This window comes from Onychostoma macrolepis, chromosome 06, assembly GCF_012432095.1.
Source record: "Onychostoma macrolepis isolate SWU-2019 chromosome 06, ASM1243209v1, whole genome shotgun sequence".
Classification (NCBI taxonomy): Eukaryota; Metazoa; Chordata; class Actinopteri; order Cypriniformes; family Cyprinidae; genus Onychostoma; species Onychostoma macrolepis.
The window spans coordinates 12,640,609-12,658,061 of record NC_081160.1 but is presented as its reverse complement, the minus strand read 5'-3'; the positions used below and the strand labels follow the sequence as shown (position 1 = coordinate 12,658,061).

The 17,453-nt window shown below is 38.7% G+C and overlaps 1 protein-coding gene across 1 annotated transcript in view; it reads left to right on the top strand.

The window, feature by feature from the left end:
• LOC131541933 (centrosomal protein of 95 kDa-like) overlaps positions 1-11,599 on the top strand; it is a 240,481-nt gene extending 228,882 nt beyond the window's left edge. Inside the window, exon 15 of the mRNA XM_058777989.1 lies at positions 11,550-11,599. Coding sequence (XP_058633972.1) covers positions 11,550-11,561 — 12 coding nt within the window. The 3' untranslated portion in view covers positions 11,562-11,599. The remainder of the gene's footprint in view (positions 1-11,549) is intronic.
• The last annotated feature ends 5,854 nt before the right edge of the window (positions 11,600-17,453 follow it).

Sequence of the window (17,453 nt, the reverse complement as noted above, 5' to 3'; positions counted from 1 at the left end):
CGCCATATAATACGGCCTTCCATATCTGTCGAACGTGACGTCTACGTCTGCCACATTACAGTTCTGCTGCCTGAACGTGACGTCTGCGTGACGTTTACGTCTGCCACATCAAAGTTATTCAACCTGACATCAAATAAAAATACATTAAAATAATAAATATTTTGGAGTGGCAAAGAGTTTCAGACTTTCTGTTTATTTTATTTTTATTTTTTAAGTACTTAAAGCTCTGAAACAAAGGACAGCTAAATTATTATTTTTTTATTTATTTATTTATTTTTAACATTTGCATGTATGAATATGATATTTTATCCAAAAATAAAACAAAGTTGACAACATTTAAAAAAGAATTTAAATCACATTAAAGAAAATATATCCTGCAAAACAAATGGAGGAATTGTTTACATTTTTACTGATAACCAACTATGAATATCAAACCAGAATTTAGAATTAACATCTCAGTAAAAAAAAATTGATGATCAAGTGTTTCAGGAAAATAATAATAATAATAAAAAACACATGGGTCCACTTAAAATTTAAATATTTTCTGTATAAAATCACTAACAGGGTAAATCCTAAACATAATTCTGTAATGTGTCTCCTTAACCTTTGGAGCAACTGTAAGATAAAAGGTAAAATATTTATCTCCTACTGAGGGTTCAACATCTCTCAGAAAATAGCACTGATAATCTCCTGTAGCTATACGTTTAAATTCTTTATAAATTAGTTTGTTAATACACACTTACTATAGAAGAGATCTATATTAGCCTCTATATTTCCCTTCTCCCAAAACAGCTTATACAGCTGTTATTAAAACAGTTCAGTTTTGTAAGTAATGAAAAATAATTATGTTTAGAAAAACGTTTGAGAATTTTTGTTCGTTAAATGTAATAATTTAACGTAATTTTTTATTTATTTTTTACATTAACGACAAAGCGGCCAACGGCAGACAGTAAGATGATAAAAGCCTATGTTTTATCAATTTAGCCTTCTCAAATCATCACGACTAGCCTAAAATAAAATCTATAAAACAATTCAAGCATATCACAATGGTACTTGTTTAAATGTTTAACCTATATAAATGTGCGCTGTTCGACGCATATCATCAGTTTGTGCGGAGAGTGGAAGCTGAAGCCGCTCTGCAGGACATGGAGGCGCCAGCAGGATAACTTGCATTTTTTTTTCTTACAGTAGAAACAGCTTAAAATATGTCATACATTTTGCTCATAAAGGTAAGAGTAATACATCATTCGGAACTGTCTACTTTTATTTGTGTCGTGTGCATTCACATATAGTCTGATTATCGTTATGGATAAAATCCGAGATATCATTTTTGTCTATATCGCACACCCATATATTTAATTCTTCTTTGCTTGTTTGGTACACATAATTCACTGATCATCGTAAAATAAGCTTTTACCTTAGAAATAGGTGAATCATATTTATATAAGATTTTATTTATTTAGGCTATTTATTAATTGAAGGGGCGGGGTCTGGTTATTGTGAAATATTATTACCATTTAAAATAATGGTTTTCTATTTTAATATACTTATTTCTGTGATGCAAAGCATCATTACTCTAGTCTTCTGTGTCACATGATCCTTCAATGTATACTGTCAACGGAAACAATTGTGCTCCTTAAAGTTTTTCTGTGATATTTTTAAAGGATTGATTGACAAAATCCTGGCAGATTATTATTAAAAATATAGAAATTGTATCAATTTAACATTATTTCTAATGTTTCTTAAAACGAAAAAAAACAACGACATGAATATACCTATAAGCAACACAAACTTCACTAAAGGATTCCTTTCGGAGACATATGTTATTTATATGTTATAGACGTTTTATGTTACCGTTATATTTATTTCAACTTTATTTCCAGACTCAAGGTCCATTAGCAAGAAACACACAATACAACCCAAAACAATACACATTAAAAAGACAGTTATACCAATATGTCCTCATAGAGGACTGATATCGCACATTAGTAAGCCTAGGATGACAACAACATTATAATATTATTATGCGAGTCATCCAGCCGACAAATACATGTATACATCAAATGTCTCTTTAATGCAGGAAATGACTGTACTCTTGCCTTACAGAATAGATCACTTGCACTTTATACTTTTACAAATAGTGTAATAAAAATAAATGTCTAAAAATATGTCTAAATTATTATTATTATATTAATATATTTATATTCAATATGCACACGATTAATGTATATTGTACAAGTTAGCCGGGGAAAAGACAGATGCACTAAAAACTGAAAAAAAAAAAAAAGGTCAGACGCAGACGTCACGTTACAAGTCAGGCGCAGATGTCATGTTCACTGAGAGGAGTGAATGAAGAGCAAGTAAATTGTGCATTCGTTCACACACTGCACTGAGCCGTGTGAGCAGCGTGTTATGGTACGTGTTAGCGAAAAAAATAAAAAATAACTTCACAGCCACACGTGAATCACGCGTGACGTCTGGCTCGACACTTCACTGCCACACGTGACTTACGTGACATCTACGCGACGTCTACGCCTCGTCTGCGCCTCGTCTGCGTCTTAAATTCAATGGATTAAATAGGAAAAAAAATAAATAAATTAAGACGTCAGTGAGACGTTCAGTGAGACGAGTGCATGTTACAGCGTAATAATAAAGAACCTTTCAGAACGCCATAAGAATGCACTCATTTGTTAACATGCACGCCGAAAAAAATACGCGCTGCTCACGCTTGCGGTGTGAAACAGGCGTTATTTCCTCGCACGTCCCATGCTGTGGCACATAAGCGTCGCACCTGCCTCAAGATTTCTCACTGTTTACACTCCGATTGATGCCCCTTACTTAACAGAAAACGCTGCCACTTTCACTGTGCCTGCCCCAGAGGACAGTTCACCAGTTCAATCTAGGCGCAGCTGTCACGGAACATGCCACAGCCAAGGTTTCCGCTAACTCTATTCTTTTTCTATTCTAACTGTTTTCTTTTTATTTATTATATAATTAAAAAAAAAAAAAAAAAAACCTTGCTACTGCTTTAAGCTAACTGAGACTTGTTATAGCATTTGCTCTTTTGTTGATTATTCTTTTGTTGCATATCATTGCTGTAGCATTTGGACCAATCAGACACACAATTTTTCATTAGATTTAACAAATCAATTAGTCATTAGATTAACAAATAGTCACAGACCCCTCACCCAATACACATACTGGGAGCCAGTATGTCTGTGAATGACTCCAGGCCCCCGGTTCCATGGCAACCAATCTGATAACACTATAGTTGTATTGCTCAAAGGAATGAACACTCACTTCATTTCCCCTTAGGAAAGACACATAATGCCCGTAAAATGGACTCTTCTCTAATTAATTCATAGAAAAACCTTTCTTTGAATGAACACACATATCCTTCAGGTCATTGTGTATATTATTACTGTTCTTGTGTATTGTATCCTGTTTTATGCATGCTTCTGATAGATCACTAGTTAATATCACCTCACTTATACCATGTTTGGTCTCAATCAATTCGTCTTCGGATGATCTATTTGAGAGTGTATATTATATGTTGATAAACATATAATATGCAACATATTAGTGTTCTAAGAATCTTTAATAGTTTGTATATCAACTTCCAATCCAGTTCATATGCAAATTACCATGCTTGGAGACAAAGAGTCATAAATTTTCCCTCCAAAAGTTCAAGACACCATTGGCTCTTTGACACCCGAAAGGAGTGACCTCTATAGCAGATAAAGCTCTCACATCAGTGACCCGCCTACAGTCTGCGGTTCTTTTAGATCCCAAGAGGATGAGGAGGATGTGAGCCCCTCAGCAACCCTTAAGTTTTTGCGGCAAGCCTTGCGGCCTTGAATTTCCATTCAACAAAATATCCCCGGATATCAGCAGATCTCTTTCTTAGCTCTCTTTCACTTTCTACCTGGGAAGAAACTCCCAATCACCATCGAGTCAGGACATCTTTGGAATTCATCACTCTTCAACCCGGAAGAACGTGATCTCAAGTCCAAAACCTTGAAACCATCCAGACTTTCATCCGAGTCTGCATCCGGACACTCGTCAACGACAAAGCCAATGCAAGTAACGTACATTTAACTAAATGAAACAGAGGTTAAGTATAAGTTATAGACCCCGTTATAAACAGCGCTGATGGTTTTACTCAGGTGGTTAAATGACTCTTTCCATAACTGCATTCTCTGGTTTCTCTAATGGCTTCATTCATCCACTTTAGCTCCCCTTTGTATGTACGCTTGAGTGTATGTTTATTCGTTTGTTTGTTTAGACCCTCGATACATGCTCTAATGCATTAATAGGAAAGTATTTTCTGTGACCACAGAAATATCCTTTCTTAGAGTTGATATGAACTTACACTGAATGTTCGCTGGACGAACAGGTCAGTTGATGGCCATTTAATTCTGCTACAGTTATTACTGTCAGCCGATATAAATAATTGTAATTAATCATAATTAACTGTAATTATTTATATATATTTCCCTTTTCAGCAGATTTGCCACATTGCTCTTTTGTTGATTTTGATTTCTTCCATTGTCCTCATTTGTAAGTTGCTTTGGATAAAAGCGTCTGCTAAATGACTAAATGTAAATATAAATGTAAATGTTTCCTCTAGGATTTTTTTCAGCTGTGGGGGCAGGACTGTTTCCCATGAACCACGCCCCCTCCCCACCCAGGAATCACATGCACTCAAACTCAGAATTGAATTTATTTTAACTAAAAAAAGACAAGTAAATAGTAAGTAATAAAATAAGAACAAATAAATAAATGACAAGCAATAGCACAAACAATAACAAGATACAAATGAAATTAACAGTACATTATTTTTTTCAGTTAGGTCTAACTATAATATATAGGTTCTGAATTACTACAGTAACTGAATAATCTATTCAACTGTAAAATAACACTGGATAGCCTTCACTGTATAAATATAGTAATTACTGTATAAAACAGTAATGATAGACAGCAGCAGGTTCATTTAGGCTGCTGTCTCTTTAAGACCTCATGCACAGGTCAAATATACTGTTACACAGGGCTCTATAGCTATGTGTGTTAGCAAGCTCTAGCTTGGGCTAGTTGGTATTCATCCATTTTGATATTTTTGTAATATATTTTATACCTGGGCAAACTAGGGGTGATTGTTTTACCTATTTTTCCTGCTGATGCTTCACATCTTATTGCCTGTATACACTTTTGTCTCAAAGATGGCTTTTATAAAAACTTAGTTCTGGGTTTTTTAACTTGTTTTCTGTACACCTTGTCACACAGCAGCTTTTAGGCATTGTTCTGTTTTTTGTTATAAGTCAGAAATGACAAGGAGGCAACTACCCGCAACACAAAATCAATGGAGAGGGTTGGATCAACAAGAGGGTTGAAGCAACAATTTAAAAGATATGAGCGACAGGTTTAATTCATGTCATTCATTATCTGTAAATATTGTGATATTTATGAAATTTGCTAATTTTGTGGTCTTGTTGAAAAGGGCACCTATTATGCCCGTTTTTAGAAGATGTAATATTGGTCTTGGGTGTCATCAGAATGTGTTCTGTGAATTTCAGCTGAAAATACAGCTGGAAAATGTCATTTTGGGGTGCGTCTAAAAAGAGCTGTTTTGGTGTTTATCACTTTTTAATTCAAATGAGCTACATATTCCCACCCCGTCTCCAGAAGAGGGCGTCCGTATACGTCTCTCTGCTTTGCATACATATACATAAACAGCTGGTAGAAATATGTGTGTGTGTGTGTGTGTATGTGTATATATATACAGTATATACACACACATATATATATATATATATATATATATATATATATATATATAATACACACACACACACATATATATATATATATATATATATAATACAGGGCTCTCAAGTCTGATGCATTTCAACCAGTTCACATGCTGTCACGCCACACCTTGTATTTCTCACGCTGAGAAGGGATAACTTGTCCTGCTATATGTACAATTAATAGATGAGGGAATAGAGCTCCGGCAGTCACGTGACCCATTCTGTTTACACCACCATGCTGGCAGGCAAGAACAGCTAGGAGCGAATATGAAATAAATGGCGCCAGCATGAGTTTCATGGCAACAGAGTTCACTGTGCACATAGATATAGACCTGTACAAAGAAAAACTGAATAGATTAAACATAACAGATCTATATAATAATTAAACTGCTTTGGTCATGTGACATTTCGCAAGAACAATGTGAAACAACACAAATTTAACTGAGACCCTTTATTCTCTCAATATTTGCGGGAAACACACTAAAACAGCAGTCAGTAACATTTTTAGAGCTTTATAAATGAACACTTTCTTTACAGTCACTATTATGACCGGTGGGATTAAATTTGTTAATCTTACAGGTTAAACATTCCCAAAAACTAAATGACCCTCAATGAAGCCATGGGTGGTGGTCAGAAACGATGGGGTCGTGTCAGGAGCCAACTGCAATTGCTCAGCTGGTCTAGGCAAGTGCTGCTGTCATGTGTCAGCAGTCTTGTTCAGGATTTGGCAGCATAACGACAGAGAGGAAGAGATAGCGGTGACATCAAAGAAGTGCAAGTGGTCCAAACCAAGTGAAGAATCTTTGAAAAGAGTGGAATATCAGCAAGGCAAGGACATAATTTGTAACAACACACAATGGGGCAAAAAGAGCTCTTTCAAAGGCCACTCTGTTATTCCACCACCTTTTCCACCTCTGACCCATCTTGAGCAAGCCACGCTTTACAGCAACCTTTCTAAAAGCTGTACACATGATGAACAGGTCATAAAGCCAGCAGTCCTCTCTGTTGTTAGTGAATATGCAGCATCCTATGTGCCAAAGACCGTTATGCTAGGTCTACCAGAACCCCTCATAACTCTTTACATTTACATTTACATTTAGTCATTTTGCAGACGCTTTTATCCAAAGCGACTTACAATTTGGGGAACACATGAAGCGATTCATCTTGAAGAGGCAATCCGACAAATGAAGTGCTTGTAACACCAAGTCTCAGGCATTGTTTAAATAAGTACAAGCTAGCAAGGGAAGGAATAAATAAGGAGAAAGAGTTTTTTTTTTTTTTTTTATGTGTAGGTTGAAGTCAAGTAGTGTCGAAAGAGATGAGTTTTCAGCTGTTGTTTGAAGATTGACAGGGATCCAGTACTCCGAATATGGGTGGGAAGATCATTCCACCAGCAAGGAATGGTGAACGAGAATGTTCTGGAGAGTGATTTTGAGCCTCTTTGTGATGGTACCACGAGGCGTCGCTCACTTAGCAGATCTCAGACTTCTGGAGGGGATGTAGATTCTTAATAGTGAGTGCATGTAGGCGGGTGCTGAGCCTGTGGTTGTTCTATGAGCAAGCATCAGTGTCTTGAACTTGATGCGAGCTGCGATTGGTAGCCAATGCAATGAGATAAAGAGAGGTGTAACATGGGCTCTTTTGGGTTCCTTGAAGACCAGTCGTGCCGCCGCATTCTGAATCATTTGTAGAGGTTTGACTGTGTTTGATGGAAGTCCAGCCAGAAGAGCATTGCAGTAGTCCAGCCTAGAAATGACAAGGGCCTGGAGAAGAAGTTGTGCAGCATGCTCCGTCAGAAAGGGCCTGATCTTTCTGATGTTGTGTAGTGCAAACCTGCAAGATCGAGCAGTCTTTGCAATGTGGTCTTTGAAGGTCAGCTGGTCATCAAAGATTACACCAAGATTTCTGACCGAAGTTGATGGGGTAATTGTTGATGAACCTAACTGGATCGTGATGTCATGCTGTAGAGTTGGAACGGCAGGAAAGACAAGAAGCTCAGTCTTTGCCAGGTTGAGCTGGAGGTGATGTTCTTTCATCCATGCCGAGATGTCCGCCAGGCAACCTGAGATCCTTGCAGCTACCGTTGGATCATCTGGTTGAAAAGAGAGATAGAGCTGTGTGTCATCAGCATAGCAGTGGTAGGAGAATCCATGTGCCTGTATGATGGGACCCAGTGATGTAGTGTATGTGGAGAAGAGGAGGGGTCCAAGAACCGATCCCGAGGAACCCCAGTGACCAGTGTATGTGCTTTGGATACCTCCTCCCAGGCCACCCTGAAAGACCTACCAGTGAGATAGGATTCAAACCAGCGAAGTGGAATTCCAGCGATGCCCAGTGATGAGAGAGTGGAGAGGAGTATCTGATGATTGACAGTGTCAAACGCGGCAGATAGATCCAGCAGAATGAGGACTGATGATTTGGAATGGGCTTTTGCAATTCGCAGGGCTTCAGTGACCGAGAGAAGTGCAGTCTCAGTTTAATGGCCACTCCTGAAACCTGACTGTTTAGCGTCCAGTTTGTTGTTCTGTGAAAGAAACAATGAGACCTGGTTGAAGACAACACGTTCAAGTGTTTTCGCTATGAATGGAAGGAGAGAGACAGGTCTATAGTTTTCTATAAGAGAAGTGTTTAATGTAGGTTTTTTGAGCAGTGGGGTTACCCGAGCCTGCTTGAACACAGTGGGGAAGATGCCAGTGAGGAGGGATGTGTTGATGATGTGTGTGAGTGTCGGTAAGAGCGTGGGAGAGATTGCTTGCAGAAGGTGTGAGGGATTGGGTCAAGAGGACATGTTGTAGGATGGTTGGAGAGGAGAAGTTTGGATACTTCAGCCTCCGTCAGGGGACAGAAGGAGAAGATGGGAGGTTTAGCAGTGGATGTGGTTGGTTGGGGGTCCTGTGTGCGTGGAGGTGAGAACTGATCACTGATCGATCTAGTTTTGTCTGTAAAAGAAGTAGCAAAGTCATCAGCTGTAATAGAAGTGGTGGGAGGTATGACAAACAGGCAAGAGAGGTCAGCCAAGAAGTGTTGCAAGACAGGGCAGAAGCACTCTTTGAAGATATAAGTGTGACCAAAGAACAGGTACATCATTATTTAGGATTAAAGTGTTTGTGGCAGTATGGGAAAATATAAAAGGATTTTTTAATGTGTTATGGCCGAGCAGAGGAGGGAAATCAATTATCGGGAAGTGAGGAAATGTGTATTTAGGGTGGAGCTGCAGGAGAGCGCGGCATTACTGAGCAGAGAGATGCAGATCACCTGAATTGAATCAGACGGGGTCGCTGCATTACGGAGACCTCGCTGTGTTTGGGCAGGGTGGATTGCTACGAGCGTGAGTTGCCAGGCGATTGAGTGTGCATGCTGCACTTCCGGACACCCGCTGCAGAGCGAAGCAAGTCTCTTATGCTGACAAGTGCGAGCGGGATCTCAAGGTGAATTGCTGTTGTTCATGTTAATCTCTTAAACCTCATGTTAAGAAACCCCCTCTTGCCATTAGCGGCCAGCAAATCCACTCGTATCTCAAACACACACACACTTCTTTTGTCTCACACAAACATCGCAAACATCCACAAACATTAATGCACACACTTTCACGAAATACTAAGTAATTCGTGCTGCTTGGTATTTGTATTATCTACAAATGAATTCAAGTGTTTAATAATGTTTAAATGCAATCTAAGAATTATATATTTAATGTTTTCTTCCTTGTTTCTTTTGTCTCTTGTTACCCTCTTCCACACATGGGATCTCAAGCGAGTGTTGAATCTGCTGCAGGTTTACATGCATCAGTGAAACTGCTGCCTCAGAGGCACCTTCTTCCATTTTTCGTTCAAGTTTTATTTTTTTCTGTGATTTGTTGGACTACGCAATTAGTGGAAAGGAAACTTTTTTGGACTTGGCCATAAAGCTGGTTTTGTGTTTTTGTTTTTTGACTTTGGTGAATTGGTGAAAAAATGAATGTGAATTAAAGAATGTATTTGAATTTGAACCAAAGTACTAAGTTTTCTGTTTGATTCCATATTGCTTGTTGAAAATATCACTGTGAACTGAGATTGCATTTAAACTGAAACCAGAATGCCAAGTTTTTCTCTGTTTCCTGTTTTTTTATTATTTTTTGTTAAATACAACTTTGAAACTAAGAAAATGAACTTACTTGGTGTGGGAGTTTCATTCAAATTATTTGTGTAACCGGTGGCTTAAAGAGCTACTCTGGGTAAAACAGTTAAATTTGACAAGACTGAGCTTGTCTGGCGCCCGAACTAATCTGAATAGACTGTTAAATTTATCAAATAAATTTTTTTGTAATAGTTAATATTCTCTCCTTAATCTGGTAGGATTTCTTTCAGGGCCCGCCACCGCTACATAAGTGGTGCCCGAACAGGGACTTGAAACTTTTTGTGTATGTGAATATTTATTTTTGTGCATTTTTTTTGTGCTGGAGAATTATTGAGACCTTATGGTAAAGTGTTCAAGGTTAAAGTGTATATGGTAACCTAATAATAGTTAATAGTTAATATTCTCTCCTTAATCTGGTAGGATTTCTTTTAGGGCCCGCCACCGCTATATGTTATTCCGAAAAATGTCATTATCTAACAGTTGCAATCATTATATTTTCAGTGTGATATTGTAGAGGAGGAGACTCGAGCACAGTCTAAGTCCAGGATCTGGTTTGATCAAAGGAGTGATAGGATAACAGCATCAACCTTCAGAGCAGCCACAAAGACAGAAAGCCCTCAGTGTCCCTAATAAGAAAAATATGCTACCCAAAGTCTCACAAGGCCCTTTCGCACCGCAGGAACCTTTTCATAGTACCCGAACGAATTGTGGAACTACCCACTTTTTGGCGTGTTCGCACCGCAGGAACTAGGAACTGTTTTAGTTCCCGGAACTCCGTTTGGAGGAACTAATTAGCTCCTACTTCAGAGTAGGGTCTAAAACAGTTCCATAAGAACTTTCGTGACGTAAGTGTACGCTGATTGGCTAAACGCGTACGAAAACGCCCTCACCCGCCACAATTTAAAACGCCGTGTAAACACATACTGTGTAAACATCGCATCAACTTATATTTCGCAAGAATGGAGAACAGCGATAGATGGACGGACGCTGAAGTGCAGGCACTTTTGAACATTTTGAACTTCTTTCCGATCTTTCAATCGCTTGACGTATAAGTTACGTCGACATTTCATGTCCATTATTGTGAAACCCGCAAGACACAACAAAAACACAGCGCCGATCACAGCATCCTGTTGTTAACGTTGTTCTACTTTGTTTTCGTTGTTGAACGCTGCGCACAAATGACGTTGCTGTCGACCAGCTTACGTCACTTCTTAGTACCCACTGTCGGTACGACTGCAACCCTTTAAATGGTACTGGGAAATAGTTTGCGCAAAATCGTCCCAGTACTTTAGTACTGTACTTTTAGTTCTGGAACTAAAGCGGTGCGAAAGGGGCTATTGCTTCACCACTGAGGCTACCAGGTATTTATAAGTGTAGAAAATAAGGCAAGAAATGGCAACAAATTAGTCTAGCAGTTGAGCACCATGCATGGAAGGAGCTTTAGCAGTTGAGCTTGTGTGATAATCTCAGATTCAAACAATGAATTCCATTGTTGTATAATAATGCTTAATCACAAAAGCCTGTGACTTGCGAAATGAATGTTTATGTTAATACTGTACATTGCTGTTAGATTGCTGTTAATTAATACTGTCTAAAAGTTATCTAAACTCATTTAATTGTGTTTTTTAGATGGGGATGTAAGCAGTGCTTAATTTGTAAATTTGGAGGTCCCGGAACAAAGAGGGGTGACGGATCCGGCATGTGATTAGAGGAAGGAGAGGTAACGGAGCATTCAGCCGATCACATTGGTGGGCCAGTTTAAGTGATTAACAGCGTGCATCAGTTGCTTTTATTAGGTTTCATACATAAAAAACCTGAAAAAGCCATGAAATTTTGAAACAGCAATTTTCAGGCCTGGGGAAAAAAAGTAAAATAAAAAAATAAAGGAATTTTATTTCACAAATCTCTGTAATAGAGTTATAATTAATCCTGTCCAGAATTCCGTGGGGGATTGTGTGTAGTATCACATAGTTTTACTCATCCCAGCAGCTTTCAAATTTATAATGAGGGAAATTCCTGCAAACATTTATTCAATATAGCAAGTAGGTTATATGGGTAAATAAATCCACACAAACTAGCAGATTAAATCAGTCATTTGAAAACAGCGTGAGTGATTCAACTGGACCGCCTCTTCTCTCTTTCACTCTCTCAAAGAGGCTTCACATCAGCGCATCTCGTCTGCAATACAACGAGCTGCTGCACGCTGTCGCTGATCCAAGACTTTCGCTCGCATTTCGGGACAGTTGACAGAATTGTCACTTGCTTAATCGGGTCATTGTTGCATCTTCACAAAAATGCACATCTTTAAGCTAATTGGTACTCGCACGCTCCAGAGGCGGTTTCAAGGCTGAGCTCTCACAGTCACATCCAAAGCCGCCTAGCGAGTATCATATTGAGTTATTTTTCGTAGTTTGTTGTTGAGCCTAAGTGGCCAAATACACACAAAATTACGCAAAAATGGCCATCCTGGCGAACATCCAGGTTTTTTCTTAAGTAAATGTGAACAGTTGAGAAAGAAAACACATGCGTATAGGCCAGGGGCGCCGCTACGGATCCTGGGCCCCCTGGACCGCATATTCACTCGAGCCCTCCATATCACGTTCCGGTAGAATCCCTCTCGGTCTAAATCACGATCGCGTTATACTGTTTCAGCTATTAAAATAATTGAGTTTTGTATGTAATGGCAAATTTTCGAAATTTCGTTAATTTAAGTTAATTTAGAAAAACATTTGGAGCATTTTTTTGTTCGTTAAATAAGTTTATTCTTTCTTAAGGAAACGACCAAGCAGCCAGCGGCAGACCGGCAGGCTGATCCTAGCCATGTTTGATCAATTTAGCCTTCTCAAATCATCACGACTTGCCTAAAATACAATCTATAGATATACTAAAACAGTTCAAGCACATAACAATGTTTAAACGTTAAACCTAGATAAATGTGCGCTGCATCCTAGTTTGTGCGGAGAGTGGAAGCTAAAGCGCAGGACATGTTTTTTGTTAAATACAACTTTGAAACTAAGAAAATGAACTTACTTGGTGTGGGAGTTTCATTCAAATTATTTGTGTAACCGGTGGCTTAAAGAGCTACTCTGGGTAAAACAGTTAAATTTGACAAGACTGAGCTTGTCTGGCGCCCGAACTAATCTGAATAGACTGTTAAATTTATCAAATACATTTTTTTGTAATAGTTAATATTCTCTCCTTAATCTGGTAGGATTTCTTTCAGGGCCCGCCACCGCTACATAAGTGGTGCCAGCGCAATCAATTGCATTTTTTTCAATGAAAACAACTTATGCCGTAATTTTTGCTCATAAAGGTATGAGTAATGCATCATTCGGAATTGTAAAGGGTCTACTTTTATTTGTGTGCACTCACAGTATTAAAAAAAAACTTTCTATAAAATAAATAAAATAATTTTATAAAATAAAGAAAACAATGATGCGCCGTCTCGTCTTGAACAGGAGCGCTTCAAAAAAATGAACCGAAAGTCAGCGAATACATGCCTCACAGACATGATAAATATATCTATAGAAAGCTTTAAATTACTACTTAACGAAATAAATCTAATCGAAAATAAAAACTCTTTCATTATAATCCGAGAAGATGCACTTCTCTCCAAAGGCGCGTCTAATGAGGAGATGGCGAGTCAGGATCATCATCTTCATCTTTGCTACACTGACACAGAAAACACTAGTTTATTAGTAAATAATTCAGATATCTCCTTACTATTTCCCCCCCGACACATTCATTGTAATTACTTTTGCTGGGGCTTTGCAGCAAACTGCCTATTGCGTGCATTTGAAGACAGAACTCTTCAGCTGCACTGATGGCACGCGCTCTGCTGCTGCGGGACTCTAAACACCGTCGAGGTCAAGTCAAGTCAAGTCACCTTTATTTATATAGCGCTTTTAACAATACAGATTGTGTCAAAGCACTTAACAGTATCAAATTAGAGGATAGAGTGTCAGTAATGTATAATGATAAGATTAAACACTCAATTTTCAGTTAAAGGCATTTCATTATTGAATTCAGAGATGTCATTGTCTAGCTCAGTTTAGTTTAAATATTATCTGTGCAATCAAATCGGCGATAATCGCTAGAAATTAAGTGTCCCCAACTGAGCAAGCCAGAGGCGACAGCGGCAAGGAACCAAAACTCCCTCTGTGACAGAATGGAGAAAAAAACCTTGGGAGAAACCAGGCTCAGTCGGGGGGCCAGTTCTCTTCTGACCAGACGAAACCCGCAGTTCAAAAGTTTATATTTCTATTTTAATTTTGTTGCAATTTCTAACAATAGTAGTGTTTTTAGGTCCGATAATTAACACCTCTGTTTTTTCAGAATTTAGCAGTAAAAAATTACTCGTCTATCGACTATGCATTCCGTTAGTTTCTCAATTTGGTGTGTTTCACCAGGCCGCAAAGAAATATAGAGCTGAGTATCATCAGCATAACAGTGAAAGCTAACACCATGTCTCCTGATAATATCTCCCAAGGGTAACATGTAAAGCGTGAAAAGTAACGGCCCTAGTACTGAGCCTTGAGGTACTCCATACTGCACTTGTGATCGATATGATACCTCTTCATTCACTGCTACGAACTGATAGCGGTCAGATAAGTAAGATTTGAACCATGCTAAGGCGCTTCCACTAATGCCAACAAAGTTTTGTAGTCTATTCAAAAGAATGTTGTGATTGATAGTGTCGAACGTAGCGCTAAGATCCAGTAGAACTAATAAAGAGATACAACCACGATCAGATGATAGAAGCAGGTCATTTGTAACTCTAATGAGAGCAGTTTCAGTACTATGATACGATCTAAATCCTGACTGGAATTCCTCACAGATATCATTTTTCTCTAGGAAGGAATATAATTGTGAGGATACTACCTTTTCTAGTATCTTTGACAGAAAAGGGAGATTTGAGATCGGTCTGTAATTAACTAGATCTTTGGGGTCAAGTTGTGTTTTTTTAATGAGAGGCTTAATAACAGCCAATTTGAAGGTTTTGGGGACATATCCTAATGACAATGATGAATTAATAATAGCCAAAAGAGGATCTATGACTTCTGGAAGCAGCTCTTTTAGTAGTTTAGATGGAATCGGGTCTAACATACATGTTGTTGGTTTAGATGATTTAACAAGTTTATACAATTCTTCCTCTCCTACAGTAGAGAATGAATGGAATTGTTCCTCAGGGGATCTATAGTGCGCTATCTGATGCGATACTGTAGCTGACGGCTGCAAGGATACAATTTTATCTCTGATAGTATCAATCTTGGAAGTGAAGTAGTTCATAAAGTCATTACTGCTATGCTCTTAGGAAATGCCACCACCTGTTGATGCTTGATTTTTCGTTAATTTAGTTACTGTATTGGATAAATACCGAGGGTTATGTTTGTTTTCTTCTAGAAGAGATGAAAAGTAATCAGATCTAGCAGTTTTTAATGCTTTTCTGTAGGATAGGGTACTTTCCCGCCAAGCTAAACGAAATACCTCTGATTTAGTTTTCCTCCAGCTGCGCTCCATTTTCCGGGCTGTTCTCTTTAGGGCACGAGTGTGCTCATTATACCACGGTGTTGGACTCTTATCCTTAATCTTCCTTAAGCGTAAAGGAGCAACCGCATCTAAAGTGCTAGAAAAGAGAGAGTCCATAGTTTCTGTTACATCATCAAGTTGTTCTGAGCTATTGGATATGCTGAGGAACTGAGATAAGTCAGGAAGATTATTTATAAAGCAGTCTTTTGTGGTAGAGGTAATGGTTCTACCATATTTGTAACAAGGAGTTGGCTTTACAGCTTTAGCTATATGGAATATACAGGAGACTAGATAATGATCTGAGATATCATCGCTCTGCTGCCAAATTTCAATGCCACTGACATCAATTCCATGTGACAGTATTAAATCTAGAGTATGATTTTGACAATGAGTAGGTCCTGACACGTGTTGTTTAACACCAATAGAGTTTAGAATGTCTATAAATGCTGATCCCAACGAATCTCTTTCATTATCAACATGGATATTAAAATCACCAACGATTAGGACTTTATCTGCAGTCAGCACTAACTCCGATAGAAAATCAGAAAATTCTTTAATAAAGTCTGTATGGTGCCCTGGTGGCCTGTATACAGTAGCTAGTACAAACATCACAGGGGATTTATCATTAACACTTGTTTCTTTGGATAACGTTATATGAAGCACCATTACTTCGAATGAATTATACTTGAAACCCGACCTCTGAGAGATACTGAAAATATTGCTATAAATTGTAGCAACACCTCCCCCTTTTCCTTTTGGACGCGGTTCATGTTTGTAACAGTAATCTTGGGGTGTAGACTCGTTTAAAGTAATGTAATCATCTTGTTTTAGCCAGGTTTCTATCAGACAAAGCACATCTAGTTTATGGTCAGTGAACATATCATTTACAAAAAGTGCTTTTGAAGAAAGGGATCTAATATTCAGTAAGCCAAGCTTTATCATGTGTTTATCGGTATTATATTGGTTTTTTATTTGTTGAACATCAATTAAATTGTTACTATTACTTTGGTTTGGATGTTTTCTGTATTTTCTAGTTCGGGGAACAGACAAAGTCTCTATAGAGTGATATCTAGGTGAAAAAGTTTCTATGTGCTGAGAGTTAACTGACTTCTGTGACGTGAGGCGGCTAGCAGACGATCGGTTTAGCCAGTCTGTCTGCTTCCGGACCTGGGCTCCAGTTAGTCAAATACGAACTCTAAGACTATGTGCCATATTTCTAGAGAGAAGAGCGGCACCACCCCAGGAGGGATGAACACCATCTCTTTTCAATAGGTCAGGTCTGCCCCAAAAATTCTTCCAATTGTCTATAAAGCCTATGTTATTTTGCGGGCACCACTTAGACATCCAGCCATTAAGTGATGACAGTCTGCTATGAATCTCATCACCCCGGTAAGCAGGGAGGGGACCAGAGCATATTACAGTGTCTGACATCGTACTTGCAAGTTCACACACCTCTTTAACATTATTTTTAGTGATCTCCGACTGGCGAAGTCGAACATCATTAGCGCCGACGTGGATAACAATCTTACTGAATTTACGTTTAGCATTAGTCAGCACTTTTAAATTTGCCAAGATGTCAGGCGCTCTGGCTCCTGGTAAACAATGGACTATGGTGGCTGGTGTCTCTATTTTCACGTTCCGTACAATAGAATCGCCAATAACTAGAGCACTTTCATCAGGTTTCTCAGGTGCTTCACCGAGTGGGGAGAACCTGTTTGATGTTTTGATCGGAACGGAAGAGTGGTGTTTTGACCCGCGACTAGGCCGCCTCACTGTCACCCAGTTGCCCTGCTGCAGGGGCTCAACCGAAACCGAACAATGTACAGGACTCCCTGAGCTAGTCGCATCCAAAGCAGTATCTACAGCCCTCACATTCTTACTGTCCTCAACTAAAGTTTGGATGCGTGTCTCTAGTTCTAAAACCTTCTCTGTCAGCCTAACTATTTCCCTGCATTTATCACATGTGAATCCCTCGCTGCTGACAGAGACAGATAAACTATACAT